Source organism: Triturus cristatus, chromosome 10 (genome assembly GCF_964204655.1).
Source record: "Triturus cristatus chromosome 10, aTriCri1.1, whole genome shotgun sequence".
Lineage (NCBI taxonomy): Eukaryota > Metazoa > Chordata > Amphibia > Caudata > Salamandridae > Triturus > Triturus cristatus.
Window position 1 is genome coordinate 1,235,540,492 of NC_140593.1, and position 20,581 is coordinate 1,235,561,072.

General features: G+C 50.5%; 1 protein-coding gene across 1 annotated transcript in view; it reads right to left on the reverse strand.

Moving 5' to 3' along the window:
* PHF8 (PHD finger protein 8) overlaps positions 1 to 20,581 on the reverse strand; it is a 96,838-nt gene that overhangs the window by 22,200 nt on the left and 54,057 nt on the right. The window contains exon 16 of the mRNA XM_085629859.1: positions 13,114 to 13,247. Coding sequence (XP_085485985.1) covers positions 13,114 to 13,247 — 134 coding nt within the window. The remainder of the gene's footprint in view (positions 1 to 13,113; positions 13,248 to 20,581) is intronic.

Here is a 20,581-nt window from a genome sequence, read left to right on the forward strand (position 1 = left end):
ACTTTGGTATATTTAGTATACCTCTGGGGACTCCCTGGACTCTGCGCACACTAGACTTTACTTTGGTATATTTAGTATACCTCTGCGGACTCCCTGGACTCTGCGCACACTATACTTTACTTTGGTATATTTGGTATATACAAAGCGAGCTTCCTACAGGCGCCTAATAAAAACCAATGGGGAAGGATCGAATTTGAAGAAAGGCTGCAGGCTCAGGCCAGGAGGCTGGACGAAGAAAACCCCCAGCTGCCCAAGTAAGTAGAGATGCTAGGGGACATGGGGACACTGTCATTCTGGCTCCCCAAGGCCCAGGTGCTTCGGGTGCAGTGGTGTCCTTTGGCGTCAGAAATCAGCCTACGGGGCAGTTCGCGGTCAGGGGGGAGTCTTCAAGTTGAGGCTGCAGGCGTCTAGGTGGAGTCCGGCAGGGGTCAGCCCACAGTGGACGCTTGAGCAGAAGTGCTGGGGGACCTTCGCAGGACTGGTGGGCCACTTGGACTCAGGCGATGGGCGTCAGGTACAGAGGTGGGTGCAGCGGCTGTTTCCCAGTTCCTCAGGGCAACGTTCTTAGTCTTTGGAGTTGGTTTCTTCTGGACAGGTCCACTGTACACGGACGTTTGAAGTCTTTGTTGAAGGCAGGCAGTCGTCCCAGGGCTCTGTAGGTCGCTTGTATGTGGGACGAGTCGCTCTTTATCAGCAGGGTCTTTAGAGCTGCAGACAGGCCGGTAGGGTTGGGAACAAGTCAGTTGATGTCTTCAGTCTTTGCTACTGCACGGCTCTTCTGTGTCCTCTTCATCGTAGGTCGTCGGAATCTGATTTCAAGTTCTGGGGAGCAAATTAAATACTAGATGTACGGGCTTTACAGCGGAGTAACACGTAGAGACCAGTGGATTCTTTACCTGGGGTGCCTACACCTGCTATAATCCCATCTTCTTGCAGGAGGGGGGCATAGCCCTAGCTCGGATTGGATAAGTCCCACCATTTTCAAGATGGTGGGCACTGAAAAGTGTGCTCAACTTCGCCTACAGCACCTGAGGGGTGGAGTTTAGGTTTTCCCGCTGTGTTTGAACCGGGGGAGGCCATTTGCTGCTAGCAGCAGAGGCTGGGGTCCCATTACAAAGGCTGCAGGCCTTTGAAGCTTACATCTAGTGCACTGGGCCCATCCTGGGGGAGGAGGTGTGACACTTCCGCTCAGGATGGGCTTTGTTTCTGGCCTCAGAGAGCAGAGCTCTCGACCCAGGGGTCCAGAAACATGTCTGGCGGTAGGCTGCCTAAAGCCAGTGAGAGACCACACCAGGGTTAAGCGCCCTTTGAGTACATGTTTCAATAAATCTAACGCCGGCATCAGTGCGGGATTATTGAGAGGACTTGTTTGACACCAAACACTCCTGGGTTCAGTGAAGCCATCATTGTAAGGAAGTGTCTTCTTTCTGCATGGTTGCCCCCACTTTTTGCCAAACTGCTGATGTACTTTGACTGAGTGTGTCATGGGTTCCTGCCAAACCGGTATACAGGGCCTATGTACTTTCCCTAAAACTGCATTAAGACAAAAAACAATTGGCACGCTTTGCCTACAGGTCAGTCCCTTGTAAATGGTACCACAGGTACCAAGGGGACTGTGGCCAGGGAAGACCTCTAAGGGCTGCAGCACGTACTGTGCCACCCTTAGAGGTGACAGACACATTGCAGGCTGTGTGTTTTGGTGCAGAACAAAGTGGTTCCCCCACTTTTTGCTGAACTGCTGATTTACTTTGAGTGTGCCCTGGGCTCCTGCCAATCAGGTACCCAGAGCCTATGTTCTTTCTCTAAAACTGCACTGAAGACCAAACCCAATTGGTACTCTCTGGCCACAGGTCAGCCCTTGGTAAATGGTACCACAGGTACCCAGGGCACTGTGACCAGGGAAGGACTCGAAGGCTGCAGCACTTATTGTGCCACCCTTAGAGACCCTGTATGTACATGTACATGTACACACACACACACACACAAACACACACACACACTTCACAAAGGGGAAGTTTCAAGGGCTTGCTGCCTTTGTGAGCTTCCCCAGGCCACTTGCTGCTCTCAGCAACTGGTCCACTGTTTCTGACCCCCACTTTGGGCGGGAGAACCAGCGGGAAAAACAAGAGAGGAAGAGAGGTGTGCCCACCTCTGCCAACTCCACCCCTCAGGTGGGGGATACCAGGTAAAGCACAACTTTCAGTCCCCGCCATCTTGCAGATGGGGAGACCCAGGGAAAGGCTTATGCCCCTTCCCACTGGAGGATGGCATAATAGGGGGTGTACCCCAACCCAGGGAAGGGACCCATAGGTCCCAACCTTTTACCTACCTGTAACACCCCTAATTCTAGTATTTAAGGGCACCCCTGAACCTTGCTTCCTCGAACCAGAAGAAACTACAAGGAAAAAAAAAGAACAACCGAACACCCGTCCCGAAGCCAACAAGAGGAAGACGCCCACTGACTTGGCCCCAGCCCTACCGGTCTGTCACCACCTCGATCCTGCTCCTGTGAAATCCTGGTGTGTCTTGCAGCCAGCAACCTTGAAAACACCAGAGAACCTGCTTGCCTTCAACCCCAAAGAATGGGTCTAATGTGAACACCGGATTTGGTCATTCCAACCTCTGGCTACGGCCAGACACCACGAATCCGCACCAGTCTGCACCCGTCGTCCACGGCCCAAGCTCGAGTGGGCAAACACCACGAGGAGGTCTCGCCGGCGATCTGGACCCGAAATCCGGCAGCCCCTGACCTGCCTCAAACCTACAGCAGACACCTGCAGCCTAAATTCGGAAGGTCCCCCCCCCCCCCCAACCGCGACCAGGAGCTAGTAAGAAGATTCGACCCTGAAATGCACCCCTGCACCCGACGCCCCACTGCCTTGGGTGGCCCAATCGACTGTGCCTAACTAACCCCCAACATCCCAACATACCTCTCGAAGTGGTGGTCGCACCCAGAAGACATTTGTCCATGAGCCTGCAGTGCCTTTGCAAACTGGAGGTTCCCCATTGCAAACAGGGCACCCGACGACTAAACTACACCCTGCACATGGCCGCCCTAGTGCCGCTGAGGGTGCACCTTTTGTGCTACTTTGTTTCCCTAATTGCCCTGAGCTTAAGTCCAGGAGCTTTGCTCCCACAATCAAGTGGCCTGCTCGTCAGCAGCCACCAACCGGAGGCCCTCTATCCCCCGTTGGATAACATTGGGCCTCAGCACTCTGCACCCAGCCGCCCTAGTGCAGCTAAGGGTGTCACGAGAGTGCATCCCTGACCCTGGGGGACCCCTGCGCCAACCCCCAGAACCTAAACCCGCACTACCGAATACTTACCCTAAAACCAAGAACACTATTCTCCTCCATAGAATAACATTGACTGTTTTTCTTGGATACGTTTTCAAGTGTGGAGTTTGAAAACCTAAAGTAATTATTTAAAATTGCACTAATTAACAAAAACGCTTTTACTTACCTGTTTACAGGACATGTCCCAGTGCAGTATACAGGCATACTGCACTGTGTAAGAAAACCAATCTGTAAAGTAATCTACTGGTCATTTTACTAAAACTCCTATACAAAGTATGTGTACTGTATTCTGAAAGGCTTTGCATTATCGGTGACACTGCTGTAATCAAATCAAAGTACATTTACAATTGCAATTCAAACGGTTTACGAAGTGCATTACAACTGCAAAGTATTTATAGCTGACCAGTGCCAGGTTTGCAGAAAATAAAATAAACTAAAAGAATATTTTTATACAAGAACAATTGGTCTGAAGTTCAGTCTGAGTGTGAATCTGACTGAGTGTGTACATCAAATGCTTAACACTGTCCTCTGATACTGCCTTACTGCTCGACCACACTACCACAAAGAGAGAGTGAGGTGCTATTTAACTTACCTCTGCCTACCTCTGGGGTTCCACTGGACCCTGTGCACACTATACCTCACTTTGGTATAGTATATACAGAGCCAGCTTACTACACCAACACACCCCTAAGGTTGACTACCTGATGTTAACACGAAAACTAGAATTCCACCATCCTATTTTTTAATGGAATTAGGCACCATGGGTCAGGGTTATGACCACTTCCCACAGGAAGAGGTCATATAGGGGTTGTAGTCAACCTAAACGTAAGTAGCCCATTGGCAACTACCTGTCACTCCCCTTAAAGCCCCGTAAATTGAGTATTTAGGTGGCACCCCAGATGCCAGGAATTCAGATTTGACTGATCCAGAATAAGACAAGAGCCACGAAAACGAGAACTGAAGACTGGCTGTGGGCTTTTTGTGCCAAACCCTTCCTACCTGCACCAGTCTCAACAATCGTGAAGAAACCGGCTCATCCTGCAGCTGAGCCCCTACCAAGTACTCTGGTAGACTGCCAGCCCTTCGCAATTTACCAGCAATCTTCCTTGGAGTAGAGAAGCTATTCCCCTGCACTCTGCAGGCATCAAAAAGCAAAGTTTGGTTTACCATATGGCGGCTCTCCGGTCGTACTAACGCAGCAGTCGCCCTGAAAGAGGTCTCCGTTCTCCAGAAGTTCAGCTCATTCTCCCCATCAAGTGGGAAGACGCCAGGACCAACAGGAGCCGCACAGCACCACTACCCCTTTGACCCCTTGCAGCAACCAAGGTCTGTTTAAGTCCAGACGGGACTTCAACAGCACCAAGACTGAGCAGCCGTTGAGGGACGTCAGCACCGTAGAGACCCACTTCCAGAGTGTCCCGATTTTTTCAGTCAACCGCAAGCCCAGCCGACCAAACTCCTCTGCAGCAGTGCACCCTGGCCCAGGTTACCGAGAACGGACTGTTCTGCCTTGCTCCCTGGACCCTTGTGAACCAAGCACCCCAATGGGAGTTCCCAGATTTGTCCCAAGTCACCCGGTGCAGCCGGTTTTTAGTTTGGCCCCCCCATTCTCTCCTCCGGTGTAGGGCGTAGCGCTACCAACCAGACCGGCACCTCTGCACCCGGATGCCCCAGGGCAGGTAACCAGTAACTGCTGGTGGTACTTTAGACCTTGTCCAACAGCGAAATAAGTCCTGAAAGAGACCCCCGGAAACGGTCTGTAAATACCTGTATGCAACATATGCCTTCTTTCACCATAGGTAAGCATCTCTGTGTAAAGACGCATGTAAGCCGTTCTGTGCGCCGGATGGCTGGGATCCGCCTGCTGTCACGGTGGGAGTGTGCATCATGCGGCTCCCGGACGTCCTAGCACCCACCCACAGGGGAAGCGCTGGGGCTCCCCCCATAGGCCGCCCTTTAAGGTGCCCCCACCGGGGATGGCAGGGGAAGTCCCGTCCCGTCCCCCCTCCTCCAAGTCATGTGATCGTGCAGCAGGAATGCCCACTAGACACCAGGGATCTTTTTTTTTAATTAAAAATCTGCTCAACTGTTTGCGGGGAGCTTCCCTTTTGGGGGCAATATGTTTTAGCTGTGCCTGCTACCCTAGGGGGCAGATCTCGCCATTCTTTGTTTTTTTTAAAGTGGCTTACTAGACCACCAGGGATTTATTTGTGGGGAGTGGCTCCTTGGACAAGGGGGGGTGGGGCAGCAGATCGCCATTCTTTTTTTTTTATATGGCCACTGGGGATTTTTTTTTTATGTTGGGGAGCGGCCCCTTGGACAAGGGTCACTCCCCTTTATGGGAGGATGATTGTTGCCATTTCTGCCCTCTTTGGGTGGCAGATCAACAGTATGTTTTTAGGCCCATCCGCCCCTACGGGTGGGGGGGCAGAAGCCACTAGACACCAGGGTTTTTTTTAAAATTTTGGTGTTGGGGAGTGGCCTCTTGAGCAAAGTTACATCAGATTGGTCGCACACTGCTACACCTACCAGTCGTGTTCCCCCAATGAAAAGGGTCCCTGAAGGTCAGCGTCGGCGGATACACCTATGCTCAAGAGTGCGGGCAAGTATGCGTGGCGTGTGCCATCCCTGGACACGTGTTTCGAGGTAGTTGCCTCTCGTCAGCAGGGAGTAGGAAAATGAGAGTGGGGTTGCTGTGTAAGCTGCTAAAAACATAATCAGGTCTAGTACCTCTCTTAGCGCGCAGGTGCGTAACCATGAGTCCGTCGACTCCACCGGCTCAAGGGAGCCTGAATATAAAGTTACATCAGATTGGTCGCACACTGCTACACCTACCAGTCGTGTTCCCCCAATGAAAATGGTCCCTGAAGGTCAGCGTCGGTGGATACACCTATGCTCAAGAGTGCGTGCAAGTATGCGTGGCGTGTGCCATCCCTGGACACTTGTTTCGAGGTAGTTGTTTTTAGCAGCTTACACAGCAACCCCACTCATTTTCCTACTCCCTGCTGACGAGAGGCAACTACCTCGAAAAACGTGTCCAGGGATGGCACACGCCACGCATACTTGCACGCACTCTTGAGCATAGGTGTATCCGCCGACGCTGACCTTCAGGGACCATTTTCATTGGGGGAACACGACTGGTAGGTGTAGCAGTGTGCGACCAATCTGATGTAACTTTATATTCAGGCTCCCTTGAGCCGGTGGAGTCGACGGACTCATGGTTACGCACCTGCGCGCTAAGAGAGGTACTAGACCTGATTATGTTTTTAGCAGCTTACACAGCAACCCCACTCTCATTTTCCTACTCCCTGCTGACGAGAGGCAACTACCTCGAAACACGTGTCCAGGGATGGCACACGCCACGCATACTTGCACGCACTCTTGAGCATAGGTGTATCCGCCGACGCTGACCTTCAGGGACCATTTTCATTGGGGGAACATGACTGGTAGGTGTAGCAGTGTGCGACCAATCTGATGTAACTTTATATTCAGGCTCCCTTGAGCCGGTGGAGTCGACGGACTCATGGTTACGCACCTGCGCGCTAAGAGAGGTACTAGACCTGATTATGTTTTTAGCAGCTTACACAGCAACCCCACTCTCATTTTCCTACTCCCTGCTGACGAGAGGCAACTACCTCGAAACACGTGTCCAGGGATGGCACACGCCACGCATACTTGCACGCACTCTTGAGCATAGGTGTATCCGCCGACGCTGACCTTCAGGGACCATTTTCATTGGGGGAACACGACTGGTAGGTGTAGCAGTGTGCGACCAATCTGATGTAACTTTATATTCAGGCTCCCTTGAGCCGGTGGAGTCGACGGACTCATGGTTACGCACCTGCGCGCTAAGAGAGGTACTAGACCTGATTATGTTTTTAGCAGCTTACACAGCAACCCCACTCTCATTTTCCTACTCCCTGCTGACGAGAGGCAACTACCTCGAAACACGTGTCCAGGGATGGCACACGCCACGCATACTTGCACGCACTCTTGAGCATAGGTGTATCCGCCGACGCTGACCTTCAGGGACCATTTTCATTGGGGGAACACGACTGGTAGGTGTAGCAGTGTGCGACCAATCTGATGTAACTTTATATTCAGGCTCCCTTGAGCCGGTGGAGTCGACGGACTCATGGTTACGCACCTGCGCGCTAAGAGAGGTACTAGACCCGATTATGTTTTTAGCAGCTTACACAGCAACCCCACTCTCATTTTCCTACTCCCTGCTGACGAGAGGCAACTACCTCGAAACACGTGTCCAGGGATGGCACACGCCACGCATACTTGCACGCACTCTTGAGCATAGGTGTATCCGCCGACGCTGACCTTCAGGGACCATTTTCATTGGGGGAACACGACTGGTAGGTGTAGCAGTGTGCGACCAATCTGATGTAGCCTCTTGAGCAAAGGTTGCTCCCCTTTAACGGGGGTGAATATTTTATTTATACTCTTAGGCCCACCTACCCCTTAGCTTGGCTGGTGGATTGTGCGTGGGCTGATGCATTATTTGCATATGTGATTGTAAGGTTTATTCTCCTTTTTATTCTAGTGTAAAGCTTTTGATTCTTTTTTGCGGTTTCGGCAGTGGTTGTTCTGCAGTTTTGAGTAGTTGCATTTATTTGGTAAGAAAAACATTTTTGTTAAGTTTACTCCAAAAGAGTATTATTGTCATGCATGAATGAATTTTTTTGTAAGTGGTGTCATAATGGCAGCATATTTAGTTAGTGTTTTGAGCATGAAATTCTTTGCGATGTGTTTTGCATGGTCTTATGTGTAAATTTCTTTTCTAGTGCGATATTGTTGATCCTTATTGTGTGTGCAGAGTAGGTGGTGAGTCTAGCTGCTTCTGGCAAGGGAGTGGTATAGTGTTGGAGTATATAGGTCTTTGTGATAAAGCCACATTGTGTTTATTTTACGAAGTGTTTGTTGTTGTTGACTTGTTTGACACGTTACCTTTATTAGTAAGCATTATGGCTAGCCGTAGAATGACTGCTCAGCAGGTGGTTGGTATGCTTCTTGAATCTTCCTCTGAGCAGGATTATGAGATTGACAGTGGGTCTGAGGGAGAGGAGGGAGGGGAAGATTCAGGCATGGAGTTGTCTCTCCACATGGAATCATCGGATGATTAATCTACTCTCAGCGCGGCTGAAGCTACTCTCAGCGCGGCTGAAGCTACTCTCAGCGCGGCTGAAGCTACTCTCAGCGCGGCTGAAGTGCCTGTTTTAGAGGGGGGACACTGAGGTATTGATGGTGCAGCAAGACACATCTGGATTGCAGCCTGAGGCTGCTAGGCTTCCTACTTAAGTGCTGGACTCTGGGTTGATCCAAACATGGTGCAGCCGGTGTTGCCTGACTTTAGTGGTGATGCAGGGTGTAGCGTCGATTGCAAATTTGTTTTGCCTATACAGTTTTTTCAGTTGTTCATGGATGATGTATTTTTGGCGGAGATTGTTGAGCATAATTTGTATGCTGAACAGTTTATGAGGGACAACAGTGCCAGACTTAGGCCCCGCTCTAGAGCTACCCGGTGGACTCCCACAAATCTGGATGAGATGAAGTTTTTGGGTTTGACTTGTTTAATGGGATTGATAAGGAAGCCGTTCATGGCTTCATATTGGCCTACCAGTCCCTTGATGGCAACGGCCATATTTCCTGCAGTTATGACTCGTGATCGGTATTTACTTTTGCTACGGATGCTGCATTTTGTTGATAATGCTTTGGCGTTGCCACGAGATCACCCTGACTGTTACTGTCTTTTTAAAATTCGGCCGGTTCTTGATCATTCTGTAGGTAAATTTTCAGAGATCTATACTGCAGAGAAAGAAATAGCCGCTGATGAGTCTTTGGTCCTGTTCAAGGGCCATTTGGTTTTTAGGCAGTACATTCCTAGCAAGAGGGCACATTATGGATTTAAGATGTATATGTTGTATGAGAGTAGGACAGGATAGGTCTATAATTTCCGGGTGTACACTGGTAGGGATTCCACTATTGACCCCCCTGGTTGTCCGTCCACTTTTGGTGTTTCAGAGAAAATTGTGTGTGGTTTTGCTAGAGGACTGTTTAACAGAGGCCACCATGTGTACCTTGATAACTTCTACACTGCTGTGCAATTGTTTAAGGAACTGTTCAAAGTGTATACTTTTGCTTGTGGCACAATCCGCTCTAAACGTAGAGGTTACCCAAAAGCTTGTTTGCAAAATGCTTCAGAGGGGACAGTGCAGTGCCTTGCGTAGTGATGAACTACTAGCTGTGAAATTTGTGGACAGGAGGGGTGTGTACATGCTGACTACCATTCATGATGAGTACCTCAATTGTAACTGTTTGGGGTCAGGTTGCTGATGTGCGCAAACCTGTGTGCATTGTAGACTACAATAAGCACATGGGTGGTGTCGATAGAGTAGATTAGAGGTTGGAACATTACACTGCTGTTCGTAAGGCTTACGTTTGGTATAAGAAGTTGGCCATCCAGCTCTTCAATTTAGCAACTTTCAATGCTTTTGTTATGTTCAAGGAGTGTTCTCATGCGTCAAAGATGACTTTTGTTCAGTTTCAGGAGTCTTTGATAGGCAGCCTTGTTGTTATGCAACAGGCAAGTGTTCCTAAAGTTGGAGTTGTGGAGGATGTGGCTAGATTGAAAGTTCACCACTTTCCTGATTTAATTCCTCCCACGCCCAAAAGAACCAATCCCTGTAAGAGATGTAGAGTCTGCTTGCGAAGAAGTGTGCGGAAGGAGAGTCGTATGCACTGTGCCGATTGTCCTTCTAATCCTTGGCTGTGTGCGCCCACATGTTTCAGATTGTATCACACTCCAGAGTTTGTGGGCGCAACCATGAGTCTAATAGTGTACTGCCTGGTCTGTATGGTTTTATATAGTTATTGTTCAGTTTCACGTTTGTCAATAGAATGATGTCTTTAGTTACTGCTGTTTTTGTAGTTATAGTTTTGTATCTAGTTGCAATAGGTTTGTGCTTTCTTTCTTGTTAAAAAAAAATGTAATGACTGTGTGCATGGACTGGCGCTTGGCTTGCGGTGTGCATGGACTGGCGCTTGGCTTGCGGTGTGCATGGACTGGCGCTTGACTGGCGGTGTGCGTGGACTGGCGCTTGACTGGCGGTGTGCGTGGACTGGCGCTTGACTGGCGGTGTGCGTGGACTGGCGCTTGGCTTGCGGTGTGCGTGCACTGGCGCTTGGCTTGCGGTGTGCGTGGGCTGGCGCTTGGCTGGCGGTGTGCGTGGGCTGGCGCTTGGCTGGCGGTGTGCGTGGGCTGGCGCTTGGCTGGCGGTGTGCGTGGGCTGGCGCTTGGCTGGCGGTGTGCGTGGGCTGGCGCTTGGCTGGCGGTGTGCGTGGGCTGGCGCTTGGCTGGCGGTGTGCGTGGGCTGGCGGTGTGCGTGGGCTGGCGCTTGGCTGGCGGTGTGCGTGGGCTGGCAGTGTGTGAGTAGGGACTTGCTGCTGGTCATTACACACACTGCTAGTCAAACACCACAGCAGACACTATATCAACCACCAGCCGGTGTGATTGCTGTGTCAGTGATGTGGGCGTATGAAAGTGATGGGCCCTTGAATGGCGCTGTCTGTTGATGTGAATGTTGTAATGTGCTGGGCCTGCGGCTGGTGTTGTGAATGGTCTTGTGAGTCACGTATGAAAGGTGTGTGAATGGCCTGTAAAGAGGTTGGTGCCTTGCCGTGGCTTTACAGCTCACGAGCTGGGAGTCATTGGTTCAGGTTTTTAACCTTTTAATTATTAACAGTGCATTTCCTTTTAGTGAAATCTCTGGTTAATAAAATATAAATTTTAACCCTTTCACTCAACCTCGTACCAAATCCAATCCGTATGTGTGTGCACTTGAGGAGCAGGTGGACAGGCAGTCATATTTGTCTCATTTGTTTTTCTCTGCTAAGGTGTAGTCTGTCTCTAGGGAAAATTAACCAAATTTAGATATTTCTGTAAAGTTAAAAAAAAAAAAAGTGGCATGCTGGGTGGTGTGCCTCTCATGGATACCAACACGTTTTTTTACTCACAATGCCATGCAAACCTCAAAATGTAATTATAGTCACACATTTTCCTTGCATTACTGTGTCATAATATTCTGTTGTCAGAATAACCACAATTTTCCTACCACTCAGCATCCCCCCCAGGTCGCCCGATAAAAATGGTACCTCACTCGCGTGGGTGGGTCAAGTACCCACGACAGGCAAGGGCCCAGAACCTATTGAGGCGACATCAAAATTACCCATCACAAAACAACCTGGTTTTGCAAGGGGGGTCCCCTGGGTTTTTGGCCCCGGGCTCTGCGGCCATCTTGGGAAACTACCAAACCCAAACATTTCTGAAAACTAGACACCCGGGGGAGTCAAGCGAGGTATGGCTTGCGTGGACCCCTCAATGTTTTCCTACCCAGAATCCTCAGCAAACCTCAAATGTAGCTGACAAAAATCACTTTTTCTCAAATTTCTGTGTGGGAAAGTTCTGGAATCTGGGTGTATCCACAAATTTCCTACCACCCAGCGTCCCCCCCGGGTCTCCCGATAAAAATCTACTGTTTCTAAACTCTATATTTTGTTCCAATTTCAGAAATACATGGGTGTCTTTGATACCGATTTTTCCATGTATATATTTTCCCAAATTAATTGCTATATATCCAGTACATAGTAAAAAAAACATTGCAAGACGCTGCTCAGTTATTGGCTCTGGGTTCGTCGGGTTCTTGGTGAACCTACAAGTCCTATATATCCCCACAACCAGAAAGGTCCAGTGGATGTAGGGGTACATTGCTTTCAAACAGCTGTCATAATTAGAAGAAGTTACAGGTGGAAACGTTGGCACAAATGGCTGTTTTTTTTCAACTAATTTTCAATGTTTCCTATATTCAACTGTTAGTTTCTATAAAGAAACCTTGATGGATCTACACAAATGACCCCTTGCTAAATTCAGAATTTTGTCTACTTTTCTATAACGTATAGCTTTCCAGGATCCATTATTGCTTTCATACGCATTTCTACCATTAACTGGATGAAGGTTGAAAGCACAAAAAATAACAAAAATAGGCTATGTCCCAGAAAAGTGCCAACACTGTGTAAAAAAATGTTGGTTTTCTGACAAAAGTCTGTCATTCCCTAAAAGCTGGGAAAATGGTGATTTCAGCCCCACAAACCCTTTTTTGATACCATTTGCAGGGGGAAAAAAAACAGACCCTTTCATTTGCAGCACTTTTTTTCCCATCGATATTTAAATAAGTATTTAACTGATAACGAACTTCTTGGTATAAACATATATGTAAAAATACAAGTTACTTTTCTAAATTGGTCTCGGATTTCTTAAGTGTGTGCCTCATTTATTGCCTCTGTGAGTAGAACAAATGCTTAGCACTGCCCTCTCATAAGCCTCACTGCTCGCCCACTTTACCACAAACCGAGCATTTAGTGTTATAATTTTAGCATCTGTAAAACAAAGGTTTCCTGGACTCTCTACGCAGCATGCTTTGTTTTAGTGCCCTATATAGAGTTTGTTTCCTACAACCTCTATCCAAGATCTTAACAAAAAATATATATATTTTTTTTAAAGGAAGCAGGTACTTTAGGCTACAGACTTGCATCCAATGCCAAGGCATTTGGGCATCAAGGTTTGATTTAACAACGTGATGTTTAAGGGGCTGATAAATGCATACTGAATACTCTGCTGTGTGAAAGAGCAGAAAACTAGACAATCAGGCTACAGAAACAAAGAGAACATGGAAAGTGGCTTGGAATGAAAAGCTGAAGTACAGGATTATGGGACAGGAAAATCCATAACAGAAAACTCAGAATCTCTTCTTACCCCAGTGCTGCGTAATCCGGCCCGCCCACCTGCCGGCTGGCCTTGAGCAGATCAAGGATGCCTCCAGCGCCAGAGCTGGCGCCCAGTTTCTGGCTCATCATGTTGTCCAGCTCCTCATCTGTTGTGTAGTCCTCCTGGAAGACAAGAAACAAGGAAATCCAACATAAACAAGGGGAGACACTGTGGGATCTAAGGTATGCACCAAAACCACCCACCATTTTGCCAAAAATACCCTCACTCTCACTTTACAAATTCACTGCCCCTCACCATCAGACAGCAGATATGAAACAGGAACACACAATACTAAAAGAGTCCTGGGATCCAAGGCTCATCATGTTGTCACAACACTCCTCTGCCCTCTCTTCCCTCTGCCCTCTCTTCCCGTATTCAATGTCCCTCACCCCAACGCGGCAGACCCAAAGAACGAGTTACTTACCTTCGGTAAAGTTCTTTCTAGTGGATACTCTATATAACCACAGATTTCTCACCTTGTGAATATTTCACAGGCGGCAGAACCTTACGAGCAGTATTCCTGCGTGCCATTAGGTGGCATCATGTGGTCCCAGCGCTGTATCCTTCCATTCCGGAGGTGATAGACCTGCATAAAGGCGTTACCCATGCACGATGATGTCTGCCTCTTTTGAAGACTTGTCTGCACATTCAGAAGCAGTCCATTACTAAATTGCGAAGACCAGTATTCAGATCTTTAGATTAGGACCGTTTTAGATGCAAAAAGCATCCATTCCACAGAACGGGGATCTAGGAGGGCGGCGAGGAATCTGCAGTTAAATAGAGTATCCACCAGACAGAGTTATCAAAGGCAAGTAACGTGTTCTTCTGGTGGATACTTCTAACTGCACATTTCAAACCTTGTGAATAGACACCCAAGCAGTACATTCCCATACGGGGAGTCGGTGGAATGGCTCAGACTAAAAAGCCCTGCAGGACTGAATGGCCAAGATGCCCAACCCGAGGGACCCGTCACGGCAATAAGGCTTTGTAACGTGTGCATAGATTACAGCGCAGCAGACTGACCGATAGAGGACCGGCACTCAACGTGCCAGCACAGTAGTAGCAACCCTTAATCCTTCTGGCGGCTGCTTCGCAGCAAACGTCTAGTAGATTTTAATACAGGGGACTAGCTGCCTGTAGACTGTTCTTTTCTGTATAGTCTGGCCTTTCATTGTTCCCAGCAAGCCCACAAACAGTTGATCGTCCACCTGGTGATCCCCTGCACGATCAATGCGCAAACGAATGATTCTCCTGTGGTAGAAACGATGGTCTCGCTCTCCTCCTATCCAGGGATGTGGCAGGGCAAATAAAGTCAGAAGGGTTATAAACACAGTTCCATGTCGGGGAGGCTTTTAATTTTGGCAGAAATGCAGCTCGAGAGCACCAGTTTATCTGGAAAAAATGTGGTACCAAGAGTGCCTGCAGCTCACTCACAAGCCGAGCTGACGTTATTGCGACCTTAAAAGCTGTTTTCCTTGTGAAGAGATGCATTAGGCAACTGTTGTATGAAGCTGGGTAACCCCCCCAATTTTTGCTAGATTTCAAATGCCCTTTGACTTGCGATGCTCTGGGTCCCTGACAAACAGGGTCCCAGGGCCTGTGTTCTTTGACAAAACTGTACCTTGTACCCCCAATTGGAACCTTTCTGGCCACATCAGTCCCTTCTAAAAGGTACCAAGGGCACTGTAACCAGGGTAGGCCTTTAAGGGCTGCAGCATATAAGGTGCCACCCTTAAAGATCCTGTATCTTAACACCCACACACTGCCATTGCAGGCTGCGTGTTCTGGTGCAGAGAAAAGTGAAGAGTCGACATGGCACACATACCCGTTTGCTATACCTGGAACCCACTGCCTATGGTGTAGGTAAGACACCCCTCTAGCTGAGTGCACTATACAACTTGTGAGGGTACAGTTGTATGAGCATTGTACCCCTACAGTGTCTAAGTCCACTCTAGGACATTATAAGTGCAGTAAAGCCATAAAGAGTATATGGTCTGGGAGTCTGTCACTAAGAACTCCACAGCACCATGATGGCTTTACGGAGTTCTGGGAAGTTTGGTATCAAAGTGCTCGGCATAATAAAAACACACTATTGCCAGAGTGGGATTTATTATACAATGCACTCCGAGGGCATCTTGGAGATGCCCCCTGAAAAACGACCAGACATGTTTCTGGACCCCTAGCATTGAAGCCTACGCTCCCTGAGCCCAGAAGCAAAGCCTTTCCCAGGAGGAAGTGTTCACCCCCCCCCCCCCCAGGTCAGGAAGAGCCAACCGTGGCAGGGGAGCCTCAAAGTCCTTACTGCCTTTGTAACGCAACTCCCAGCCTCTCCTGCTATCAGGAGCAGGCCACCTTCCTGTCTCCCCTCCGTTTTGGCGGGAAGACAGGCATGGAAAATTAGAAGAACCCAGAAGGTGTGCCCACCTCTGCCAACCCCACCCCTCAGGTGGGGGAGGCGAGGTAAAGCCCTCTCTTCAGTGCCTGCCGTAGATGGCAGGCACTCTCCAATCTGGGTTAGGGATTGTGCCCACTCCCCCATGTGGAGTGAGCACACCAAGGGTGTCGTCACCCTAAGGTCGAGACCCCTAAAACACCCCCTAAATACAGTATTTAGGGGGCAGCCCTGAACCAAGAAGACAGATTCCCGCTACCTAAGAAGAAGGATGAAAGAAGATGCCCAGCAGAGGAGACTGCAGCAGAGAACTGACTTGGCCTTACCCCCATCGGCCCGTCTGCAGTTTCCAGAGATCCTGCGCCAAATGTCCCCTTGTCCTGCAACCAGCGACCTCTGGAACCCTGGAAGGACTGACTGCCTTGAAGAAAGACCAGCTCTCCGGTGAACAGCAGCTCTGTTCAAAATAATCTCCAAAGAAAGACTTCGAGCCTGCTGAAGACACAGGAACTCAACACCTGGAACCACCACAGCACCCGACACCTAGGGCCCGAATCCGGGTGGCCCACCAGTCACAGCGAGGTCCCCCAGCATTCCAGAGTCCGAGTCCACCGTGGGTTGACCCCTCCAGGACTCCCAGACATCTCCTGCAAAGAGACCCACCCAACCACGAGTGGCCCAATAAGGTGAAATCCAACCTCTAAAGATACCACTGCATCCAGCTGCCCTGCGTTCTGGAGAAGAGAACCCGAGGTGCACCTACGTCCCTGACCCCTCCAACTTACCTGGACAGCTGTGGGTTCCTCCCGAAAGTCTTCCTAGACTGAGCCTGCAGCCAAAATCCAAAACCTGCAAGTCCCATTGAAAACGACAGGGCACCTGACACCAAAACAGCACCCTGTAACCGGCCGCCCCCGTGCCACTGTGGAAGCACCTTATGTGCTAAACTGGATCCCGCTGTGCCCTGAGCCGAACACCAGGAGCTTTGCTCCCACAACCTTGTGGCGTGCTCGTGAGCAGCCACCAACCCAAGGCCCCCTACCCCCTTTGGATCACATCGGGCCACAGCAATGTTATCGGTTTAACGGTAAGTACTTTGGTTTGGAAGTTGTTTTTTTCTGGGGTTGGAACAAGGCTTCCCCCAGGGTCAAGGATGAACTCTTGTTACACCCTCAGCGGCACTAAGGTGGCCGGGTGGGGAGGCCAATGTTATCCAATGGGGAATGGGGGCCTCAGATTGGTGGCTACTCACCAGCAGGCCACAAGGTTGTGGGAACAATGCTCCTGGACTTAAGCTCAGGGCATAGGGCATACCCCGGGGGCACTAGGGCGGCTGGGTGCAGGGTGCTGTTTTGGCATCAGTTGCCCTGTTTTCATTGTGGATTCTTCGGTTGTAACTAACACTGCAGGCTCGGGATGAAGGTCTTCTGGAGGCCACCACAGGTTGGAGAGGTAAGTTAGGATGTCTTGGGATGCCGGGACACCGTTGGTTGGGCCACCCAAGGCAAATGGGACATCAGGTTTACCTTACCGGATCCAATCACGGTCGGGGGGTGGGGGGTGGGGGCGGGGGAAACAGATCACAAGATCCCAGGTCAGGATCGCCGAGGAGACCTCCCTGTGGTGTTAGGCCACTCTAACTCGGCCCGTGGTGTCGGGTGCTAAGTGGTGCGAATTTGGCCGGAACCAAAGTCTGATGGTGAGCAAATCCGGTGCTTATGGGAGACAAAGTCTGGTTTAGGAAGGCAGAGCAGGTCCTCCGGGTTCTGGGGCCTGAAGCTACAGAACATGACAGAATGTTGCTGTAGCAGGTCGCGGTCAGGACATGCCAGAAGGGCTGAGGCCATGTCAGTTGGTGTCCTCCTTTTCTTCTTTCGCACAGCTTTTAGGTCCTTCTTCTGGTTTCTTCTTTTCTAAAGAGGCATGGTTCAGGGTTGCCTCTAAATACTAAATGTAGGGGTGTTACAGGTCACGACCAATGGGTCCCTTCCTTGGGGTGGGTACAGCCCCTATTCTGCCACTCTCCAGTGGGAGGGGGGCAGGAGCCTCACTGGTTGGCTAGATCCCTCCAACTTAAAGATGGCAGGTAGTTGTGCTTCGCCTCGCCTCCCCCACCTGATGAGTGGGGTTGGCAAAGGTGGGCACACCTCCCTTCCTCACTTGGTTTTCCTGACGATTCTCCTACCCAAAGTGGGGGTCAGAACCGGTGGGGGCCAGTTGCTGGAAGCAGCAAAAGGCCTGGGGAAGCTCAAAAAGGCGGCAAGCCTTTGAAGCTTCCATTTCGTGGACCCTGCCCATCCTGGGGGATGAGGCTTGGCACCTCGTCCCAGCATGTGCATTGGTTCAGGCCCCTGAGAGCAGCAGGATCTTGACCCAGGGGTCCAGAAACATGTCTGGTGGTGGCAACTGAAAGCAGCCACTCAGCCTGGACACTCGGGCCATGTGCAAATGGTGCAGAGTGGTGCTGGAGTCTGTGGGTGAACAAATCCGGTGTCCACGGGAGACAAAGTCTTTTCTTATGAAGGCAGGGCAGTTCCTCAGGGTTCTTGAGGTTGCTGGCTACAGGACTGGAGTTTCGCTTCTGCAGGTTCGAGGTGGGGACAGGCCGGTAGGGCTGCGGAAAAGTCAGTGGGCGCCATCATCTTCTTAGCTTCAGCACGGCTGTTCGGTCCTTTTCTTCTTGTGGTTTCTTGTATGAGGAAGCAAGGTTCAGGGGTGCCCCTAAATACTAGAGTTAGGGGCGTTACAGGTAGGTAAAAAGGTTGGGACCAATGGGTCCCTTTCCTGGGGTGGGTACACCCCCTATTATGCCACCCTCCAGTGGGAGGGGGCATATGCCACACCCTGGTTGGCTGGGTCCCCCCATCTGGCAGATGGGAGCACACCTCCCTTGGTTTTCTCGCCAGTTCACCCACCCAAAGTTGGGGTCAGAACCGGTGGGGACCAGTTGCTGAAAGCAGTAAAAGGCCTGGGGAAGCTCACAAAGGCGGCAAGCCTTTGAAGCTTCCCCTTCATGTACCCTGCCTATCCTGGGGGAGGAGGCTTGGCTAATGAAACCAGGAGTCAATATAGGGGTGTGGCGCTTGGCTTCACGACGCGTTTCGGGCTCTTCCCTTCTTCTTGGTGGAGCGCCATATTGCAGCTATGCACCTCTGTATGCCTTAAGTCAAATACGCCCTCCAATGGGCCAATCAGGTAAGTGGACTCACCCAGATGTATTCTGGGAATTGTAGTGCGCCTTCATTTAATGCCTCCATAATTTCGCTGCTAAAATTCTCCCCATTCAGCCCTGAATGGGCCTCACCAGAACAGCGCAGTTTGCAATCCATCCATCACGCTGCTTCCAGAGGACTCCGAGAATCCCGAGCCCCTGGCCCCCTTCAATGATGGGGTGGTGCGACTTCCCGCAGCTGGGCAGCCGCGTATAAACATCAAAAAACAGGTGTGCCCATGCACTGAAGCGCACTCAGACCAGCGTGGGTTCGAGGAAAACCTTTATTCAGGACAAAATGCTAATGAAACCAGGAGTCAATATAGGGGGGTGGCGCTTGGATTCACGACGCGTGTCGGGTTCTTCCCTTCTTCTTGGTGGAGCGCCATATTGCAGCTATGTGCCTCTGTATGCCTTAAGTCAAATACGCCCTCCAATGGGCCAATCAGGTAAGGGATTTGATGTTTATACGCGGCTGCCCAGCCGCGGGAAGTCGCACCACCACTTATGGGCCCGGGGACCCCATCCCCCGGGGCCTGGCCTCTGTTGGGGGACGTGGGGGGGGGGTCCCCAATCCCCCCACGGTCCCAGCCGGCTCCCCGCGTCCTGCGGGAGCCGGCATTGCTTTTCCACATGGGGAGCAGCTAACATGCTGCTCCCCATGTGGAAAAGCAATCAGCTTTGCTTCATTGAAGCGAGTGCAGGTTTCCCTGCTCTCGCTTCAATGAAGCAAAGCAGTTTGAAATGACAGGGCAGGAGCCGCGACGGCTCCCGCCCTGTCATTGCAAACTACAGTGTCCCAGGGATGGGTACCCCAGGACACTGCAGGAGCCGGCCCTGGGGGGTGGCGGTCCCCAGGACCTATTCAAGGCTCCAGGAGGGGGGCTGCGTGGCCCCCTCCCACACGACAAGTTGCCCCGGGGGGTGGCGGTCCCCGGGGCGCCTGAGAGACCCCCATCCCAAATAATTTCAAGCCCCAGGGGGTGGCGGTCCCCGGGGAGGGGGGGCTGAGAGCCCCCCACATATATTATCTTTGAGCCGGGGGTGGGATTATTCTGCCCCCGGGATTTGGCCCCGCCCGCGCTTATTTTTTTTTCCTTTCTCCCGGCCGAAATTCTTGCCGATTTTTTACAAAAAAAATGAATTTTTTGGCCCTGAAGGTCCTTGTGGGACCCCCTGAGCAGGCCTAGGCGGTAAGGGTGTTTCTACCCTGCCCCCTTGTCGCGTTTGTTTTATAGGTTTCTTGTGCCTCGGTTCTACCAAGGAACAAGATGGCTGTCAACACTTCCTGATCTGGAGTGTTGACAGCCAATTAGAATACAGCTCGTGCACGGCAGGGTGCGCGGATCCTCCGAGGCCATAGATATATCTATGATTTTACCTTTGATTATCTCAGCAACTATTGAACGGATTTACACCATTTAAGCAAAAGGCACGAGTCTGAACTGAGGACTACCTCTTTGCCAAATTTGGTGTAATTCCGTTCAGCAGTTCGGGCTGTAGCTGCGTCAACAGGTCCTATGGGAAAATGCATGGGGAAAACGTGTTTTGGGACCCCCCTTTTTTCTCGGCCCCCGCTTGACGAATCACCGTGAAATTTTCAGGATAGGAGCGGACCGGAGCTGGCCGAAAGTTTTGAAAATTTCGCAAAGATTTGTCAATCGGCGCCAACGTTATTCCAAATAGAATACTGCGGATTTCCTACTGGGGGGGGGGGGGGGGGGGTATGGGGGGATAGATAGATAGACAGACAGAGAAGATATATATTCTCCAAGGCTGGCACAATGAATGCTGCAGCCCTTAGAAGCCTTCTCTGGTCACAGTACCTTGGTTACCTGTGGTACCATTTACCA